The following is a 21,902-nucleotide window of genomic DNA, read 5'->3' on the forward strand; positions in this document are numbered from 1 at the left end:
CGTAATAAATATGTTTTCTCATACATGACATTATATTAAGGTAGATTATAGGCAAGATCCCCCATTTAAAACAACTCACATATTACATCAAGGAAGACATCAGATTTCTTAAACTGAGAAGAAACGGTAACCACTGATAATGGAGGTCTCCAGAAACATGACATTTGTAGAGTAAATGTAAACATGAAGCTTTACCGCATTCATTGTCCCGTAAAGTGAAATGGTTACCCGTAAGGAACATCATGTAAAACAAGACACCAACACCCTGAAACGCTTAAACCGTGAGGAGGAAAACACATAGTGATGTTTGTAAGATTCAGTGAGATCGAGATGATCATTCCTTAAAGAGTTCACATTTGAAGATATAAACGTGCGTGAATGAAGAATCTAGAGAGACATCTCTTCGCCGTCATTTATGTTTCTTTCATTGGTGGTGGGTTTGAAGAGGACACACACACTTTCACATTCACTCTCACAAAGGACCCTTAATAGTACATGTGCAAAAAGCAAATCAAGGTCCCAACCACTGACTCCATAAAAGATGACATAAAAACCTGAGTTAAACAATTTGTTGTGCGCAACGCACAACGTAAAAACCAGTTCTGGTCATCGGTGAGTGTTTACTTTTACTTCCCCTTTAAAGACATCTCCCATTGGCTCATCCGTTAAACCCCTCCCCCTTAAATGACACAATGCCTCTTCTCATTCACCTATTCCAGCGGGCCGCTCAGATCTGATTGGTCATAGGCACATGGTTCAAACACATTCAGTTTTGACAGGTAAGCAGGTAGTGAGTGGTCAGGAGTGGATTCAGTACGCAGCTGGATCGGGCCATGTAGTTCTCAGATGTTGTCGGCCTGCGGGACCTCCCGAATGCTGTCTCTGAGTTCGGGGCGAACGCGCGGCCGGCGTATGCTGCGACCCGTCGAGATGAGGTCGGCGTAACCGGTGGAGTGCGAGAAGGCATATGCCGAGCGACGGGATCGTGCGCCACGCTGGAATGTCGGTTTTCTCTTCTTTCTCTCCTCTTCTTCATCTTCCATCTCATATTTTTTCCTGTTTCTCTGAACCTGCGGGAAGAACACGAAAGTGTCAAAAAAGCTCCGTACAACTGTAACGTCTTAGACAAATAGAGATTGTGTTTAAATTGTACATCTAGTAGCCATGATTTCTGTACTCAAATTTAAACAAATTGTACTTTTTTCTTTTCCCTGTGGTTGTTCATAATGTCATGTTACGGTTTACTAGAACTAACATTAAAACTGTTACTGTTAACACTATTAGAATTCCCGTCATTCAATTGAAATAAATTATATGAAATAAATATAATTAATTATTTGAAATAAATCATATGATATTATTATAAATATTAATATTATCTGGAAAAACTTAAAAACTAAACTATTATTGAAAATCTAATTAAAAGTAAAGCCTTAGAAATATAGTAAAATGAGTTTACTAAAATGAATAAAACTGAAATAAAAATGTATTTAGCTTATATGGTAATATAAAAAAACAAATACATAATAAAATGACAAAAGCAAATAATAAAATAGGTAAAAATTCTAATTAACATAAAATATATTTTCGCATAGTTTTCTTTAAATAACACGACAATAAAACTGTCATTACTGATTGAAATAAATATAGATTTTATATTTATATATTGTAGATCAGGATTTGATAAGAGAAGAAAAGACCTGAATGTTTCCTAAATAAATAGTTACAAACATCTATTCGGCTCTATGTTAACATTCTCTTATATCCCACAGAGCTCAAAAACAAACATGTTTCTGAATTACAGTATATTATACATGAAGAAGGATTATGAAGACATGTGCAATGGTGATTTTTACACAATAAGAGCAGAAACTTGCATTAATAAAGTCAATGTTGAATTTAAATCTATCATTCGGATCTCACCTGGTCTCCCACAGATGGCCAGATGGTTTGACAGAGGAACTGAATGCAGATGACGGGCAGGAGACAGATGCCCACAGTCAGAATGATGGTGAGCCACAGGTACGGCTGTCTGAGAGCGTTTGCCGCCGCACCTGACATCCACAACAACAACAACAACGTTACATAACGAATAGAAACATTACTATATACTATACTATCATCACTTACAGTATAAATACAATTCATATGTGGTACCTATATGTTGTTCCATTATATCTAGGGGAAGCAGGACTTTCAAACTCACCTGTGAAAGTGAAGGTCGATGGGAAAATGACGTGGATTCCTGCACTGTGGATATCAAACATGATGCCGAAGTATAAAGCGATACTGCCCAGAACAGCGAAACAGTTCACAAAGGTCCAGTAAGAGGTATCCAATGAGATCTAGAGCAACAACAGGTCAAAAAATTAGAACCGTCCCACTCATTCAGTTAAAAGTTAACAAAGTCACAAACGTACCTGCAGGTTGACGGTGATGATGAGAGACGAAGCTGCGACCACCGCAAATGATTGGTAATCTGACGGCGCCTCCCCGTCCTGTCCCATGGTCTGCTGGAAAGCGCCGTACGGGATGAAGAAGATGATGAGGGAGGTGAAGATTCCGTGAAACAAACTGATGAAGAAGGTCTTGTAGTTGAACAGCGACCCCTGCTGACCCGGAAGATACAGCTTCGGGAAGCGCAAACTCAGTTGATCGTTCACATCCTACACGAGGAGCAAAGAGACGCAGTTTAAGGTCGAGAACATCCAGAGGGATCGTCGCTTTGCATTCTGGGATTCCCTGCTCCACAAACATATACTGCTAGATGTCTTTTATTTTGACACAAATCGTCTTAAGCTTTCAAAGACACATACCTGGTCCACAAGGCCAACAAGGAGAACTGGCAGACTGCTGTAGAAAACGTTATACAGGGTGATGAACCAATCTTCATATGCCGTCTACACAACACAAAAACAACAAAACCTTTAAATGAAGTTTACACCCAAAAACAAGTAAAAAGAGTCAAACGTATTTCTTGCAAGATATGAAGAATTGATCAAGGTCTCTCTCTCACCTGTGAGGAAAATCCATTGAAGAAAGAGAACCAGAAGTGCACCAGGGTGAAGGCGAAGTTTTTGTAGAAGAAGTAGCGGAGGAACTTGCACATGCGGATGTAGGACCAGCGTCCGTGGACCAGCAGAAGACGCTCGAGATAACGGAACTGAGCAAATGCGTAATCGCTGGACATCACCGCCTGCATCCCCTCCTGACCGCTAATCCCCACACCAATGTCTGCAGCTGCAAAGGATCATGGGATAGATTGTTAGCTTTACAGATTAACAGATTCATGCAAACTCCTGAATAAACCGGGGCTGTCGTGGTACCAAAAAGATTCTTGATAACAATTAATATACCATAGCAAACTAATTTAAGAAGAATATTTAATTGATAGTAATATTCAATAATAATAAATAATGTCATGTTTTATCTAAATAGCATATTTATAAAAAATAGGGCTGTCAAACGATTAATTCAAAATAAAAGTGTGTGTGTACATAATACAAAAGGTGCATATTCATTTTGTATTTATAATCACACACACACATATATTTAGGAAATATTAACATGTATTTATTTATATTTACCAATAATTTAAATGATATATAAATGTTAATATTCTTTAGATTTTTTCTAAAACATATACATGTATTTGTGTTGGTTTATAAATCCAAAATGAATATATGCACAGCATAGACTGATATTAAGTAAACACAAACTTTTATTCTGGATGCGATTAATTGAGAATACTCGTTTGACAGCCCTAATAAAAACATTAAAGAAATGGTAAAAATGCTATGCAGCCTATGAAGAAATAAAGAAAATTGTCAGTTGTCTTGTCAAAATTTCTGTATGAATAATAATAATAATGATTAAAAATATCAAAATAGAAAACAACATTAGGTCTAACGCACAGATACTGTGTCTAGCCTGTTAAGAGAAAGTTAAAACGAACCGACTGTGTGTTAATAACACCACACCAAAGACAAACATTAGCCAAGTAACACGTCTGACAATTTACACAAGGGCTGCGTTACTGACAGACGGCTCCGTTCAAAAACTCAAGACTCTTATAATCATCCAGATAACACGTATCCAGAGATTGTTTTAATTTGTTGACATGTTTTCTGGCTCGGTGCGTGACTTACTCTTGATCATGTTGACGTCATTCGCTCCGTCACCGATGGACAGAGTAACAGCTCTCTTGTACTTCTTCACCAGACTGACAACGTTGGCTTTCTGTTTGGGCGTCACTCGACAGCAGATCACCGACGTGCACTCGCACGCCATGTCCACGAAATCTTCCTGACGTTTCTCCTTCTCCCAGTCATCGATGGGCTGGCTGGTTTCCTGAGGGTTGCTGGGATTGGTGTGCCGTTTGCCGAGCTTCTTCAGACGCAGACGGCGACGCTTCTTCTTCTTCTCATAGAGAATCTCATTCTGCACAGGAATAACAAGGCGACGAGATGATAAATACAAATGTTCTTCTTGGCCTCTGGTTAAGTAATCATTTCTCTCTTTTAATAGATAAAACACGGTATTTAAAACATTCACAGCTCTGTTTGAGGTGTATGAAGACGTACCAGCCATCCTCCAGTAATGACGAGCGCGTTCTTGCCAGGTTCTTTGATAAACGGTTCCTTTACCTTCTTGTTCCTTCCTTGAGGGTCACTGCGTCTTTTGTCCTGTCTCTCCATCAGCTGTTGACTAAAAACAAGAAAAACGCACATTACATCATCTCGTCCTTGACGGCACTGATGATGTCATCTTCAGGAGGCGGAGCCATACTTCACATCCTCTCCATAGTGGATCTTCATGTCGTCTGTCAGCAGCTGGCAGGAGAAGCCGATGTTCTCAGCCGTCTCTGAACAAACCACAGACAAATTTAAAGATTAGGATTCAAACATACCGCCCTTAAAATAAAAAGAGCGTGTTTACTGCCCACCTTTCTTGTCTCCGGTCAAAACCCAGATCTTTATATCAGCTTTGGCCAGTTTGGCGATGGTCTCTGGGACGCCGTCCTGAAGTTTATCTTCAATGGCTGTCGCACCAATCATCTGAGCACACAGACCGCACACTTACTCTTTATTCCAACATAAACATTTGTACGTTATAAGATGACTAAGAGCTATGACTGAAGGATGTACATTCTATACAATTTATTGAACCAGACTTTTACACAGACGATGAATCTTTTCGTTCATTACCAGAAGGTTTTTCTCGATCTCTTCGTACACGACGTCCAGAGCTTCATCACGGTTGCCCATGGAAACGCTGGCAACCTTATGTTTCTGTGACCAGGCTTCAAACTCCGCCTCACTGATGTCCTTATAGCAAAGACACAGAGTCCGCAGGGTCTCGTTCGCAAAGATCTGTGGAAGAAACCAAACCCTTCAGAAATTAACCTTATCATCAAAACCTTTTTTTACTTTGGGTCCCTCACATCACACCAGGTTGATCCCACTTAAAGGAACAGCTTGTACTCACATCCAGGGCTTCCTGGGTCGTCTCTACATGCTGGCAGTTTTCATCAAGTCTCTGATAGATCACAGTGTCGGCTCCCTTACAGTATAGACGGATTTTGCCATCTGGAAACCTCACTGCACACACACACACACAAGCGTGTGAGAAGCAGACAAACAGCGTGACAGACAGACAGAAACTGGACGAGTGAGACTCACAGATGATGGACATGCGTTTGCGGTCGCTGTTGAAGTCGAGAAGAGCGAGCATCTCGTATGTGGCCTCCTCACCCATCTCACTGATAGTGATGGTGTCCTGAGTTCTGGACAAAAACACAAAGCCGAAGTTCCGCGCGGCCGTGACCAGAGCGCCCTCATCGGGAGACGCGGCCTGATACACCAGCTCATCTGATAATAAAGACGATCGTGATGAATCAGCAAATTGGTGATAAGAATTGTATTTCTCCCCCAGGTTTTAGGATGACAAACAGAACAGCTATTATTGGTCAAAGTGAGGCGTGTTTCAGATGTATTATGGTCGACTCACCATCTTTCTGCTCCACCATGACTGTGTGACACAGAGACAGAAGTTTGAAGAACTCTAACATTTGTGGGTCTTTCTGTGAACGAATTGTGGCGACGAGGAAATGGTCGTTAAACTCGAACTTCTTGTCTGCGTATTTATTCCAGCTGAAATCCACAGGCTGAAAGGCAAGAAGTTAAATGGACGTTCGTTTATAACAAGTGACCGATGACAAATCTATGTTTTTTTTTCTTAAACAACATTTAAGTGAGTATTACTAGACATACAGTATATGCATGTACATAGCATACCTTTCCACGATCCAAAGCGATGCCTTCTGAATTAGAGGGATTACCTATAGAAAAAAAATATTATATTTTTCAATGAATTACGATTAATAACACCACATCCGAGAAGAAGTACCGTTACACACGTATGCTGCGTGTCAATTCGCTCACTTATCCAATGCCTGTCCTGTTTTTGTCATGGAAAAGTATGTACACTTAAGTGCGTAGCACAACTGTATGCACCCACTGGGACATACTAAAGCGAAACGGAAGTGGCCGCTGTTGCCTAGACGACACTGTGATCCTTAACCATCACGAATTTAAGTATTTATTCATTCATTATTTTGCATCTAATGTTTACTGTATAATTACATGTTATAATTTAGCGAAGCATCTTAACTTAAATGGTATAAATGCAGCGTAGCATCAATAAACTCTCCGGCGGTGAGTTGTGGGTAAAATCAGTCGTCAAGTATCCATGGATTCACACTTCGAATTTTCACCGGAAACTGTAGACCATCCAGGTACTTTTAGGACACTCATTTCAGCATACTGAGATTTGGGGCATACTAATTCTATTGTCGAATACTATTTAGGACGGATAGTATGCAATTGGGATCAGTTCCAGGAAATGGTCATATTCTATCGCTGTTCTTCAACCCTGTTCATTTCTTTTCATGAAAATAAAGTATATTTATAATAATAGTGTTTGACGAATGTTGCTTTTTCAAATGCACATCATAAACGACTCAATCTCGTAGTGATTTTAGAGTGCAGTCCTTCTTATCGACCAAAGAGCCGTAGTTCACGGAAGAGCCGTCTATAAAACATAGAATCGAAGCCTTTGAGATTATCCGTATAACGTATAATTGCAATAAATAAAAAAATATATAATGTAAATATAGATATTGCGTGCCCAGTTGCAAGATACATGTTAAGTTAAGAAAACCTTTGTGTTGTTTTTTTATCAGGTCTCTAGATGTACTTTACCTTACAGCTCATTTTTCGTCAGTTTTTGTATGTTTTCCTGGGATTCAAATTCCTATATATACAGTATATGCGTAGACAACCACATTTGAACACTTCTCGCACGATGTGTCCAACGACAACACTGCGCTCCTCTGCTTGAGAAAACCACAAGAAACCTAACGCTCTGCCAAAGTAAAGCAACCAAACCTCTTCCCACAGTCCCTCTTCAGACACAATACAATCTCATATGAGCCGAGTCGACTTGAACGGGTTCACAGATGAACATTCACAACACAAAGACCTACATACACCTGATGCTTCACTGGTCCTGATTCTGACACCCGTCCAACATTAACTTCAACACTTCAACAGCAGCATGATGCGTTTCTTATCATATAGCTGGCAGTAAACATGTTGAGTCCCTCTGACGCACATTAACTATGCTCTAGTATACTATACTATAGTCAATTGTAGTTTACTGTATAGTATATTGCAGTATTCTGTAGTTTTCATGTAGTTTTGACAAATTATACAGGTAACCGCAGCTGCTTTTTTCTGCAGAAAACACTTAATATATGCATTTTCTTACAGTAAATGTTGTAAAACATTTGTTTTATAAATTAAAGTATGCTTTAGCATTTACTATAGTAAGATTCATAACACTATAGGATCTAGAAGTTAAGCTAGTCACTAAAAGTAAAAAGTAAACTAGTAAATAGTGTCTTATACTACAGCTCTGTTGTTTTTTGCATATGGAATTCTATGCGTTTAAGGAGATCTCACCGTAGGTTTGTCCAGAAATGGTGCATTTCTTGAAGGCCATGATATTTTGTGTGAGCGTGCCGGTTTTATCAGAGAAGATGTACTCGATCTGACCCAGCTGTTCGTTCAGGGTGGTGGTTCTGGCTTTGGCCGGCGTGTCTTTATCAGCGAAGTACATCTGCAGATCCCAGTTAATAAACTTACTCTGACCCAATCTGATCACCTCCACACTGACACACAGAGAGAAAGCGAAAACATGAACATATGACATATACAACCCAAGTCGCTCGGCGACTGGACGACATGTTAAAAAATGTCAACCACTGTAGTTTATCATAGCAATAAATGCACTTGATGAACGTAAACTACAGTGATTATACTATAGTAAATATTAGATGACACTACAGTCTCTTTTCCAGCACGTGGGATGAGTCGATTACCTGACGTAAAGAGAGATGGGGACCATGGTGTTGAGGATGATGATGTAACCCCAGAAACTGAGGAACCCTCGGTAAGATGAAGAATGGGTCAGACCGTCGTAAAGATACCAGGCATTCCTCCCGATGCTCTCGTACCAGTACGTGTGTCCGATGGCCAGACCGGCGCATATCAAAACCAACAACACAAAGATCTGCAGACGCACAGAAACAAACATCATCATTTAATACTTTGTAAATAATGTCATGCATCCTAAACGCCCTTTGAGTCTGAAACCTCAACAAATAAAACTACATGAAATGTCATTTAGTGAAACAACGTGCAGATGATGAATATCAAAAGGTGTTCATCTCACCGTGTAAACCATGTAGTTCATGAGTTTGTCTATTAGGGTGCGTTTGAAGCGTGTCTTTCCTCCGTTCCTCATGATTTTAGTGTCATTTCCTAAAGAAGAAAAGCATTCTAGATTTTACAAACACCATTCACAAATGAAAAAGGGTTCATGCGTGTTTGTCGTCATGTTCAAGTCTGACCTGCGAATATGACCAGGCCGTGGCAAACGTTCGTGTTGCGAATCTTGCAGCCTCTCAGCAGCATGTTGTCGAGATCGAGCGGGTAACTCTGAGAGTCCCAGATCATGGTTCCCACAAACTTATCCAGACGATTGTTCGGCTCCTCGCACACAACCATCGCTGAGAGTTTATAATAAAGGTACGCCATGTTATGAGCCGTAAACATTTTTGTTTGTTTTTCATTCATTGTTATTTCCAAACCTCGATCAGACACTTATATCAGATGTTATTATGTGTACATCAAGAGTTCACATTTACCGTTAAATTTGGCCATCTGATCTTCCTCTTGAAGATGTTCGTCTGTCACCCTGAGACCCATCTTAAACTTCAGATTCGTCTCGCTGGACAAACACAAAAACAAACATTACAAATTGCCATCATGGCAAAACCAGCTCCCATAACGTCATCGGAAACTATCCCTGAACAAATACATCGAGACAAAAACGTAACGTAAAAGATAAAATGAAGCATGCGTGTTTGAATAGAGAAAATAAAACATGAAGACAAAGAACACTTCCATCACACGAGCCATTGTGGAGCACGATTTCAGCACGACGACAATCAGATTCATTCGACAAAAAACACAGCCGCTATATACGTCACTAAACCAAATCAAATGTAAACATTGAAATCCAATATAACAATATAAGCCAATATACATTAAGCATGTGTGAACATTTTGTTTTGGGTTTTCAAATAAATAAATGATTTCTAATGCAGTGTGTGTTGTGTGAGTAATTATAAAATAAAGATTTTGTGTATTTATGCATATATGTTTATATAATGATAAAGTGACATGTCTCACCCGTCGAGTTCTGCCGTCTCTACGTAACACAAACTGTTGGGGTCTGAACTGGACAACAGCATAATGTCGGCCTACATGAAGCCAAAACACATGAGGTTTCAAATGAACCCAAAGCAAAACAACGAGAAAGAGAGGAAACTAGATGATAAAATAAAACCAATCGAGTGTCTTCATCTCATGACATCACAGGGCTGATCTCAGACACGTGGAATATAACTTACTGGAATAAAGTCATTTTTCTTTAGTCGGACAACGTCGCCAGCTTGTAAGTACATCCACCTGGTCTCCACAAACCTGCCGTTGAGCAGCACGTCACACTTCCTGTTATTGATTTCATTGTCCATTCGGTGTCGTGCCTTTAACACAAGAGGCGTATCAAATGACAAAGACATTAATGTGAGTCAATGAATGCTCTCCTACAACACACACACTCACCAGGTCATCCACCAGGTCTTTGATGGCGGTGATGCCCAACACCAACACTAGAGGCACCAGGGTGGTGTACCAGGGTAAAGTGGAGATTTCAGGAATGATCTGATGTTAAAACAGACATTACAATATAAACTAGAATCAAAGAGAAATTATGAACCTGTGTGTATACATAAAACAATAATGAATTAAAATGAACAAAAACTGTAGGCTACAGTGTATAAATACGGTGATCCTTTAGGGACTTGGTGATGGTAAAAATATGAGAGGTAAGAGATTTTTTTTGCGTTATCCGACGCAACCAGTCTTATTCCAAATTTAGATTTTTACATAAGCTGAATAAACAAGCTTTCTATTGATGTATAGTTTGTTAGTATAGGTCAATATCTGTCGGAGGTACAATAGTTTAAACTCTGGAATCTGAGGGTGCAAAAAAACGAAATAATGAGAAAATCGCCTTTGAAGTTGTTCGTCAGAGGGACTGGTGCAGGCCATCCACTCACAAAAATAAAGTTTTTATATATTTAGCGCAGGACATTTACAAAATATCTTCATGAAACATGATCTTTAATAACCTATTGACTTACTGGAATAAAAGAAAAAGCGATAATTTTTACCCATACAATGTATTTTTGGATTTGACTTGTTCTTAGTACGACTGGATAAGTGATCCAGGGTCACAAACAGGTTTATAATCTCTTTTATGATAATATCGTAATGACGTTTCTTTTTTTCCCATCAAATATGTGAGACTTCCCTCTCACAACCTATTCATTAAACACGTGACATCATTTCCTGGTTGAGAATGTGTTTCTCTGTGTCAAATGTCACTTCAGGAGAAATGGGCGGGATCGTACCTGCAGGATCAGCAGACACAGGAAGTAGAGGTTGGCCGCTCTTTTAAACTGCTCGTACATGTTCAGCGGGAGAAAGGTGATGAAGTTGTATTTGTATGTCTTGATGGCATTTCCCTTCAAACGGAAAGAAATGATTATCAAAGTGATGAGACAAACATTCGCATCTGTGTGATGCCATTTAATCCCACAATGTCATTTCTCATAGAAGGTTTGATAGGTGGGTTTCATTTAGGTACTCTAGTCTCTGATATTTCACCTTAAATTGAAAAACAATTATGATTGTATTTGTTGACAAGACTATGGAGGTGTCAAATGAATGTAGATTATAGACGTAAAATAATCTGGACATTCATATTGAAGTATTATTACTGTTGTGTTTTTCTTTCTTAAGGGAGTGGTTTAATCTCTATGCCAAAACACCGGAGAACCGTGAACTCGTGAAGATCGCTCTCTTCATTTTCTCTGCGTTTCTATTTTTATCCTCTCTCTCATTCACTGTGAGATCCATTCACTCTCTCAGCATTACTGAAACCAATCCATTTCCATAAACGTAAATCACAACACATCTAAATCTGACTGTCAAAAAAACATTTCAACCTCAGGACAAAGCCAACCATCTTGAACATGACACCAACATGTTACACGCAACAAACCTCTGGCCATCAGAAACCCGATGACCGGATCCATTCAGAGCGAAACAGATCACTGTGTGAAATCTAAATGAAAGGGATCATAAATATTTTTCAATGAAGTGTGTCTGACCGGGTGCATCAGATAAGACGACAGCGAATGCCAAATATGAGAAATGACGTGACATTAGCACCTACTTTGTATTAGCACCCATTGTACTGTTGCTCTTTTATGACATATCTCTTATTGCTCCCTGAACTCTTTGTAAATCGCTTTGGATAAAAGCGTCTGCTAAATGACTCAATGTAAATGTGACACTGTATTTGTGCTTTGCAATGTCCGACTGCAGGAGTCTGAAGAACATCAGACAGAAGGTGCACGGCGTCTCAGAGGGAGTCAAGACATTTAACGCTTAGTATTACATCTTATGTAACATTTCCTATACGTTTAGTTAAAGACATGAGCAATGTCTCATCTGTTATTAAGTGTGATTTCTTCTAAAACATCCAGTGAAGTATGATGACATTTACTTCATGACTTCAAATTATTTAGAAAACAAAACGAGCATTAATATAATGTTAAACCGGAATGTCTTAATGTCCGAAGTGACTGCACTTTATTATTAACGGTTTTACTTTGAATAAATTTTTTAATTATATGATTATTTTAATGATGTTTATGTAAAGCACTTTGAATGACCATTGTGTATGAAATGTGCTATATAAATATACACTTTTGGTGAATTCTTATAGAAATATTTCATCGCCGTTAAACTTTTTAGAGTATGTTTCATGATATTAAAGGTGATTCATCACTACAGATTAAATATTGGACGACAAAAGTATATTTCAGTTTTCCATTAACGTTTTAAAAAGATTTAGAAAACTAAAAATGAATCTTGCCTTTGAAGAAATCATTCACAATTCAAACAATTAGTCCCATTAAAAATACTTTGATTTAGTATAAGTTATGATTTACATATAAGCATAAGCCCGTACCAAACATTCACCATATTACAGTGTTTGTGGTGAAAACAGTCAGAAAGACTTGCTTTCTCTATCGCCATCTCTGTTTGAAACATAAAACTGCAGGTTTCTTTATCTTTACGCGTGTTGTCGTAAAGGTTTTGTGAATCGGTGTAATGTAAGGAAATCATCATTGAATCTTCCCTATTCTTTTCTAAACCTGTATAAAAGTATTTTTATGAAACACAAGAGAGAACGACCGAGAAATGTGACCCTGGCCTTGTTTTCTGTACGCAGAGACGGAGGTTGTCGGTCACAAATATCTCGTCCGGTTTCGCTTTAACTGAAACTACCTTCTGTAGCAAACGCATGCATGGGTGATTTTATAAATGATGGTGGCGATGCTTACAGCGTATTTGCTCTTCTTGAAGCACAGAAAGACTTTCTTCTGAAACTCTGGGCGATTGCAGTATTCCCTGTCATTCGCTCGGATGCTCCATCCGGCCTCTGAAAATAAAAGAGAAAGAGAAAACAATGAAGCAAAATGAGAATAAATCGGGCAGCTCTGAGCCCAGATCATAACCCCGAATCAACCAAAGCACAGTGACCCAAACGCTTACCACCCCCGGTGGCCGCCGGTCGGGTTTCTACTCCCGGTTCTGGAGGCAGTGGGTCCTGACTGTGATCCAGCTCATCTTCTAACTCATCGTCCGTCTCATCGTCACTGTAGGGCACTACATCATCATTCGGCTGCTCCAGAGAATCCTGGGAGTCAGCGCGCTGCCGAGTGCTCATCCTGACAGATGACACACTAGAGAGAGAGAGAGAGAGAGAGAGAGAGAAGGTTAAAAAAACAACCCAGCATCACCAAACCCAAGAGCTAAAATTACTTGTTTTCAAACAGCTGTCCATTGGTGGGTCATGGAGAAAGACCCGCTCCAAACGTTTCTGTGTAGGGATGCTCAAACAAACACAACCATGTTTTGATAGCGGGTTTATACTTTTGAAAGTTTATAGTTACTCATATTGGAGAGGTGACACTTTAAACAGGCAAAAGTCCAGAAAGATTCAATAATCGAGAGATTTGCATGTCGTGACGGAATTTGTCAATGAGCAGCAACATGTCAAAACAACGATTTGGTTTGCTAACAGCATGCAGATAGGCTCACACAGATTTTCCACTGCGTACTGTACACAAAACTCACTTTAACTTCACAAACACAATCCTCCACCGTTCACAACACACACATTCAAGTACCTCTGAATCTGACACATGTGAAGAATTTCAAAAAGGATCAAAACTAAAAAATATGAGACTAGAACTGTAGCTTTAATAGGGCTTTCTAGGTCTATTCAAATTAAAATATCTCATTGGTTTTCTAATGAAACAAACAATAACAAAACATACATATATATATATATATTTTGTTACATTTAAAAAACATTTTAAACCACATAAAACTATAGGATTTGTGTGTAAAGTGTGCACAGTAACTTTTTATTGAGTACAGATGATGTTGACACGCCGGGAAAAGTGTTCAGATCAGACTTATTTTTAACATTTTTTAAATGATCATTGTTGATGAACTATTGTGTCATTTAAAAATTGAAATCAAAATGTATAGAAACATTCAATCTATATTTATTTTCAAAACAAATTTAAACACATCAAGATGTGCTATACAACGAATGAAATGATCATTTTCTCAATTACAGTATCGAATAGTCAGGAAATTGTTCACAATACGACTAGAAACCCAACATAAATAGGCTCATTTTGATAACTTGCTGATAGAAATCCATTATCTCCAAAGAATGTCTCTGGTCTTTACATTCAAGTGTTTCTGAAGCGTTTCTACAGTGGCTGACCGCCAAACGTGATAAAAACTTACTTGGAATAGTTCAGTAGGCGGAACAAAGTCTGTTAATATCAAAATATTCATTAACCTCTGTCCATTCATTCACAACAGTGTTGTGGCATCATGTCTTTAGATCTAGATCAAAGCCTCGACCCGTTTACCACTCACAATGCACCAACACCTTCTATTGTTGTGCCGAAAATAAAATCATCTTTGATAATGTATCTCAACCAAGATAATGTCATACTAAATCAATCAGAACTGGAAGAATTCATGAACATAGAAAAACGTGAGAAACAATGCCAGGCTGCTGTGGGGTAAACTGGGTGTTTGCTTTTGCTAGAAACATCCCAGTGGTTTTTGACTGACACAGGTCTGGATATACCCGTCTCTAGCAGCGCCGCCTCATTAAATGCAAGTTTATGCTATTTATGAATCAATCAAGCAGACCAAGAGAAAAGAAAGTTCACAAACGTGACGGCGCAGCTCTTCTTAACAAACCACACAGGGAGTTTATGAATCTCAGTACAAACGCTTTGCCTTAGAAACCACAAACTCAGAGAAAAAACCCACTCCAGTGCACACAATCTCACAAACCCAGAAAGACAAAAAAAATGCAAAACACACACCCATGTTTATCCAAGAGCTGTTTTGCGTATGTGATGCAATGCCACAGCAGGCAACATGTTCAGCTATGAAAAGCAGAGGTCCAGAAGCCCCAATAAGACTTGATTGTTCTCCATCTGGAGATTAAGAGATTACACACCACGATCGCAGATTTTCATACCGAGATTGGATCTGAGGTTTAGTAGAGAAGACTCTTCTTAATTTACTAGATCTTCTTTAGAGAAGTTGTTTCAAGAAAAGTTAAAGTTTCGTCAAGGGAGTAAATTCATTTCAGAGTTCTTCAAGTTAGCAGTAGATCTTAAACTACAAAAACTCAAAAGTATAAATGCAATATTTTACAGAGAATTGAATAAATGAATAATAAAATGGAGGCTATTTCAGTACCATTAAGATCGTTTGCATTCTCAGAGGAAATGTTATTTTTATTTATGAAGTTGTATAAATTCTTACAAATTCGCTTCCTCAAGTGACGTCAGGTTTAGGGGCGGGGCTTCAGTACTGCTTTTTTCCTGGTTATAGTACGTTTTGTAAAGATTCACAATGTCGTAATTCGTACGAATTAGCCGCCTCGTGAACTAGTTACGAATGCCAGCGAGACCATGTGCTCATAGCTTGTGTTTCGAGTATCAACTTGTTCTCCGATTTTTCTCGTAAAATTGCTTTAAACGCACATGCAAAAATAACGTTGAGAGGCAAAATGATCTGGACGTGGGTATATTTGAGAAATGAACAAGAAATGATTAAGACCTTCAAAAACTATCAAAGAGAAATGTGTCATCAAGGCCGTGAAAATGGTGACAATTAAACATTCTCACCTAACCACGAGTCTCCATGCTGTAATGCTTATTCTTTACATAAAAACACTGTGCCAGACTTTTCGAAATGATTTTACATAGTTTTGGGAGATGATGCGTCTAAGCTTCATAACTGTTCTCAGTAGTTGCCGTACAGCATACCGCCGGTCTGATATTATCTGAGAAACATGTTAGGTGAGATTTCATCCACTTACACAGTTTGATTATTTACAGCGTCACTCAAAAAAATGCTTTTGTACAACAACAACAACAACAACAGCGGACATTCATGCGTTAAGTGCTGTTAGTTGCGTAAGGCAGCTCTGGAATGTTTCATAAAGAACTTCCATTGAGTTTCCAATGAGACACATCCAGGAGTTGTAATAATGAACACGTTTGTGAACGTTCCTCCTCCACAAATGACATTAACCAACAATCCTGGTCAATCACACATGAATGGACGGATATCCTCTGTCTGTGTCTGTTCGTCACTGAAAATGTCAACGGCATCATACACAACAAAGATTCTCATTGACGACGCTGAACTGCCGCCCACAGACCCGCAGGTGCTTCTAGAGGTCTGTCCGACTCGGGAAACAGGTTTGAAAGTCTCGTTCTAACATGGGGGAAGAGGACAATGAAAGCAGAAAAAACAGATCCCTGTGAGAGACCGGCCATTTAGAAACTCGAGATGAATGTGGACGTAATTAAACACTTAAATGTGGACGTAGCTGTACTGCTTGAATGGCTTATTTAGACAAATACAGAGATTTATGGGTCAATTTTTCGCATATATTCAAACACAGACTGAAGAGAATGCAAGACTTTCTCCCCGGCTCAGCAGTTTCTCGGCCCGTGAAAATATCAATCGAAACAAACCACACGGCAGACACAACAGGACACACACATCATTTTTAACAAAGAGTGTGAAAAGATCTACTGTTTCAAATGATGCGAATATCAGCAGAACATTAAAATGAGAATCTCTATTCATGTGTTATAAAACAAGCGCGATTAAGCAAACTTATTATTCAACAAAATTCAGATTTTGTTTCTTATATACAAACAACTTTACGTGAACGACTTCTATATGAAATCGACGAAAAGTTTAAATACTTTCTAAGGGGAGGGACTCACAAGGCCTTCTTTACCCAAGATGCCTAGTGCAAACTAGTTTTGCAATTCATTGGATTCAAATTCTTACCCATTTGCTTCGCAAGTCGGGGAATTCAAATCCTGGAGTTTCTGCCGGTGCGATTTGCTTGTGTTGTGTTGCAGGAAGAGAAGATTTTACTAGCATAAGTTGAACAGTGACGCTCATCTCAGCTTCTCCAAAACCATTCAAGCTGAATGATATAAACCTCTCAGCATCATGTTCTGTGTTTGTTATGTGAAAGTGAGAAGACTTGAGAAATTTTTTTTCTTTCGTGGCTCAGAAGTCAACTCACTGACTCAGCTGAAACACAATAAAGTATCGAGATGTTTCACCTAAATGTCTTAAGAAAATATATATTCAAATAAACCCAAATAGGCTCCTTCAGGGTTATACAATCTAAATCTTAAATAGATGAAGATTCCCTCTCGCGAGTATCAAAACCTGCATGGCACTCTTTCTCAGTGGAAAACGAAAGATGATGTTTTGAGAAATGCCTCTGTGGTTTTGTGTTCATACAACGGAAGTCAATTGGTTCCAGTTTTGTCCTTTTAAATATCGTTGTGTTCTGATGAAGAAAGACATACAGGTTTGGAATCACACGAGGGTGAATCAATTATAAATGGTAATTTTAAGGAGAACTATCATGTTAAAGGTTTGGATGATGTCCAAATGATGACATTCACCAAATCTATGAATATTAAACAACCTTGCAGCAACTCTCAATATGGCCGCTCTGGCAAACAAAGTCTGGCCTTCCTGTAAAAAGAGCCAATCGTCAATCATTAAAGACTGATGATTCTCAGCATGTGGCAGGGCTTTTGGGATGCGTTTGCTTGCTAAAGCGACTTTGAAAATTTGTTTTTTAGTGCGTAGGAATGAAAAATATGGTGCAGTTGATGTTATGTTTAAAAGTTGGATTAAAAAATGCCATTTGATTGTGTATCAATTTCAGAAATAAATCCCTGTAGCCCTGTAGTTATAGCATGGCGCTAGCAATGCCTATGTCATGGGTTTTGATCCCAGGGGATTGCACGCACTCAGATACAATCTATTGTATAATGCAATTGCTATTTGGATAAGTGTCTGCCAGATGCATAAATGTAAATATCTGTCCATTCAAAATAACAGGAATGTGGTCTTGCTATGACTGAAACAGCAACCCTGAGGCAAACATGTCCGCTTAGTGCCAAGACTTTCCTAAACTGAATTTTTGTTCAAATCACTTTATTGATTCCTAACTTACGCTTTCCACGCCCTTAATACTCATCGTTATTAATCTCTAACGGTCATATGTGCAAGTACCCTAAACTCTTGAACAAGGACAAACACCATATCACCCGAAATGTTTAAGTATTAAAGTACTCTCTTAAACTGCTTGGTATTCACATGGTGCTCCAAAGTATTTCCATTACGGTAGTGTACAAAAAACATGACCCCGTTCCTAGAAATAATAATACCATTGCTCCTCCATTAAAGAGCAACAAGTCAACTACACTAGACGGCCATAGATGTCATTTTCAGATCATCAGCACGTCATCTGATAACTGTACGCCCTCGACCAGTTAGCAGTGATAAGATATTTGAGTAAAACAGGCCATGCAATGGAATATGTAAATGTAGGGTGGGTGTTGATTTTATTCGTGGGGTGTTGACAGAACGGTGAAAAGTGGTTTCAATGTGTAGGGTAGCTGGATGGGAGAGGCCGAAAAATAAGAATGCATGATGATGTCAACCAAAACAGAGATTCGATTCAAAAGCAGCAAACTGAAGTTTTGTAAAAAAGGCTTTGTTCTCTAGTCAGAATGAACCCTTCCCATGATGCTCTGTGTTTGCCCGCTGGAGCGCTGTGGGTAACTGTATCCTCCACTAGAGCGGAAACAGGAGACGGGCCGTGTTGCGTGTGTCAGGGGGTCTTGGGATGTTTTATCTATTACCCATGCTGTGTGTGTTCCTTACACACATAAACTAATCTAAACGGGTTTCAATGGCACATGTTTAACCTACAAATGAACTGCACAGAAACTGCACTGAGAGCGTCAGCGATAGAATGAGAAAATACGTTTGATTGAAAACAAAGGGAGAAAAAGTGCTGATAATCAATATGGATTATATTTATGTATCAATGTTTATATTGTTCTACAAAAAAAACGTAAAAGTATATCATATCATCATTATTATAGCGGTGTCCGAAAAACTTGGTAGTATTCCTAAAACAACATGACCACACCATGGTACTGTTATGTTAAGCACAAAATAGTATAATTAATAATTATTCTAAACATGCATTTTAAGAAAACAAGTCTACATAAAGTTCCATCATAACATGCACAAAGAAAACATGTTTTCTCTCAATCTATCTGCTTTTTTAAAACATATCTAACAACAAATCCCCGACAGGTTCGAGTCCGCTCGTACTTCACTTTTAAATGCTGCAGATATCCGTTCATCTGGTGCACGTGTCAAATAAAACTATTAGAGAAACAGAAACCACACCTGCAGCATTGCGTCCGATCTGGAGCCAGAAAAAGCCTGTTCTGTGGCCAATGCAACACTTTCTAGTACAAATCTGTTCAATTTAGTCCTCAAGTACAGACGACAAAAGCAGAGGTCAAGCTGAGACTCGTCAGATCGCTTTCATGGGAATTTCATTCACGAGAGGGAACCACAGAAGTCCTTTACACACACGCAAGACTAATAAAGGCGTGTTTGTTGTGTTTAAAGCAGGATTATTCCACTCATTTCAGGAACTAAAACACTCGATACTCAAAAATAAGACATTTGTAAAAGTGTTAACTATACTGGAGCGTTGCACAAGATCATTTCTAGTTTTAATTTAACAGCTGAACATAAACTAAACTATTCACAAAAAAATGTAAATACATTTATATAAATATTTTTCTACAACGTTTCCAGTCCTGAAAAGCACTATGCTATGGATCCTTAACAGTCATATCCATCACACAACATGCTATGTGTCTATTTGCTATGCTTTTGGTACTATATGCACCATACATTTCCTGGAGCTGTTTTATACACTTTGACACCCATATGACGGAAAGACTGACCGAAGGAAACAATGAACCTAATATACTTAAATGACAGTTTTCCCTAGACTCATCATTTGCGTTGAGCTCCTTGTGTCGTGGCCTTAAATCCTGTATGTGTATAAATAACATGCTATTCTTTTGCCATCTTTGAACTCTTCTACAAACCCACTGTGCATAGAACTAAACCTTTTACTTTCCCCGTTTCATCCGTAAACTAACAGTGTAAACACAATGAAATCAAACAAAACCGGGTCGTATACAAATATGATGCTTATGAGATCCCCTTTATTATAATGCAAAATCTATACTGACCATCCACAAAGAGCCACACAACATACAGAAACTGCATTTAACAACATTTGATTTCAAATCTAAACGAATGTTTTAAAGCTGATATTGGAGAAACTTCTTAGGAAACACGTGAATGTATATTTATATTTATATATATTGTAATTGTTGGAGTCCACGCGCACAGGTAGAGGCACTCAGGTGCGACACACCTCACATAAACACTTCAAAAAACAACATCTCCTCTTTAAGATAAACACTTTAAACACATAAACATGACTCACCGATGTCAAACTAACTTCCCCGAATCCTTTATGTTGTTTTGTATAGATTTATAGCTGCATGTTTTCCTCCGTATCCGTGTGAAGGAGCTGATCTCTCTCTCTCTCTCTCTCTCTCTCTCTCTGTATGTGTTGCGTGTTCTCAAGCAAACTGGAAAGACTGGTCTGACTGGGAGAAGCTACAAAGCCATTATACACACACACACACACACACACAGACGAAGGGCTTCGTTTCTTAAACCTACACACATACCTCGCAGATCACGTGACCGCACAGGTAAGAAAGGTGTGACTCGTTTTACAGTCAAATGATGAGGGGAAAACTTCTGCTTTTGCCATCGTTTCCTGGTTCCTGTGCCGTGGCGACAAAGAACACAGACAATGCACAAGCTGTCACGTCATATGCACATTGCTTGTTTGCTATTTTACAATTAAAATAGTCAGGTCAGCTTTATTTATATTGCGCTTTTTAAAATGTTCATTGTTACAAAGCATCTGTACAAGAAAACATTGACTATTAGTCAAAACACAGGTCAAATATCAGACGATTCTCAAACTCAGATTCTCAAAAAAGTAGTTTGAATTAAAAAGTAAAGCATTTGAGATGTTTGTTATCAATCTTGAATAGACAAATACACGCGTTTTTAACGAATAAATCTTTATTACTCTCTTAACCGAACAGTGATGAAGAATCGCCATCTACCGAAAGAAATAAGAAACTCTAACGTGCGACGTGAGCGTAATATGGGCGGGGCTTAGCGGACCGGAAGCTGGAGCGGTCAGGCTCTATTTGGTCACGTACACATACGTATCTTAAAATATGACTTATTAAAATATGAAAGTTTTTTAACGTCAATGTATGTATGGCTATTAAAGGTTCTCTTTGTCATCTTTTAAATATAAATTACTGTATGTACTTTTGATAGAGCTCGGTGAATGTTACTTTTCTCATGGGTGAACCAATCACAGCGGCTACTAGAAGAATCGGTTTTAAGCAGCCAATCGTAATCGTTATCTTACTTTCTCGCCTCATCTGAGTTTTGCTTAGAAACGGCACTCTACCGCCCTCTAACGTTTAATGTACGCGAACATAATTCATAAATAAGTGCAACTTTTAATTATTTAATACTAAATATTTAATATTTAAAAAG

At 38.6% G+C, this 21,902-nt stretch overlaps 1 protein-coding gene across 1 annotated transcript in view; it reads right to left on the bottom strand.

Annotated features, from left to right (window-relative positions):
- Positions 1 to 21,033, bottom strand: part of atp8b1 (ATPase phospholipid transporting 8B1) — a 21,211-nt gene extending 178 nt beyond the window's left edge. Inside the window, exons 1-27 of the mRNA XM_079487448.1 lie at positions 20,755 to 21,033; positions 13,320 to 13,510; positions 13,109 to 13,206; positions 11,105 to 11,218; positions 10,254 to 10,352; positions 10,040 to 10,174; positions 9,819 to 9,889; positions 9,272 to 9,354; positions 8,975 to 9,133; positions 8,797 to 8,885; positions 8,444 to 8,634; positions 8,025 to 8,233; positions 6,297 to 6,340; positions 6,010 to 6,166; positions 5,682 to 5,870; positions 5,488 to 5,600; positions 5,208 to 5,372; positions 4,946 to 5,057; positions 4,789 to 4,864; positions 4,584 to 4,707; positions 4,149 to 4,440; positions 3,017 to 3,240; positions 2,817 to 2,900; positions 2,421 to 2,666; positions 2,207 to 2,345; positions 1,924 to 2,054; positions 1 to 1,070 (exon numbers count right to left, since the gene is read on the bottom strand). The exon at positions 1 to 1,070 is cut by the window's left edge and continues 178 nt beyond it. Coding sequence (XP_079343574.1) covers positions 843 to 1,070; positions 1,924 to 2,054; positions 2,207 to 2,345; positions 2,421 to 2,666; positions 2,817 to 2,900; positions 3,017 to 3,240; positions 4,149 to 4,440; positions 4,584 to 4,707; positions 4,789 to 4,864; positions 4,946 to 5,057; positions 5,208 to 5,372; positions 5,488 to 5,600; positions 5,682 to 5,870; positions 6,010 to 6,166; positions 6,297 to 6,340; positions 8,025 to 8,233; positions 8,444 to 8,634; positions 8,797 to 8,885; positions 8,975 to 9,133; positions 9,272 to 9,354; positions 9,819 to 9,889; positions 10,040 to 10,174; positions 10,254 to 10,352; positions 11,105 to 11,218; positions 13,109 to 13,206; positions 13,320 to 13,494 — 3,747 coding nt within the window. The 5' untranslated portion in view covers positions 13,495 to 13,510; positions 20,755 to 21,033 and the 3' untranslated portion in view covers positions 1 to 842. The remainder of the gene's footprint in view (positions 1,071 to 1,923; positions 2,055 to 2,206; positions 2,346 to 2,420; positions 2,667 to 2,816; positions 2,901 to 3,016; positions 3,241 to 4,148; positions 4,441 to 4,583; positions 4,708 to 4,788; positions 4,865 to 4,945; positions 5,058 to 5,207; positions 5,373 to 5,487; positions 5,601 to 5,681; positions 5,871 to 6,009; positions 6,167 to 6,296; positions 6,341 to 8,024; positions 8,234 to 8,443; positions 8,635 to 8,796; positions 8,886 to 8,974; positions 9,134 to 9,271; positions 9,355 to 9,818; positions 9,890 to 10,039; positions 10,175 to 10,253; positions 10,353 to 11,104; positions 11,219 to 13,108; positions 13,207 to 13,319; positions 13,511 to 20,754) is intronic.
- Between the last annotated feature and the right edge of the window lie 869 nt (positions 21,034 to 21,902).

Source organism: Barbatula barbatula (genome assembly GCF_947034865.1).
Source record: "Barbatula barbatula genome assembly, chromosome: 22".
Lineage (NCBI taxonomy): Eukaryota > Metazoa > Chordata > Actinopteri > Cypriniformes > Nemacheilidae > Barbatula > Barbatula barbatula.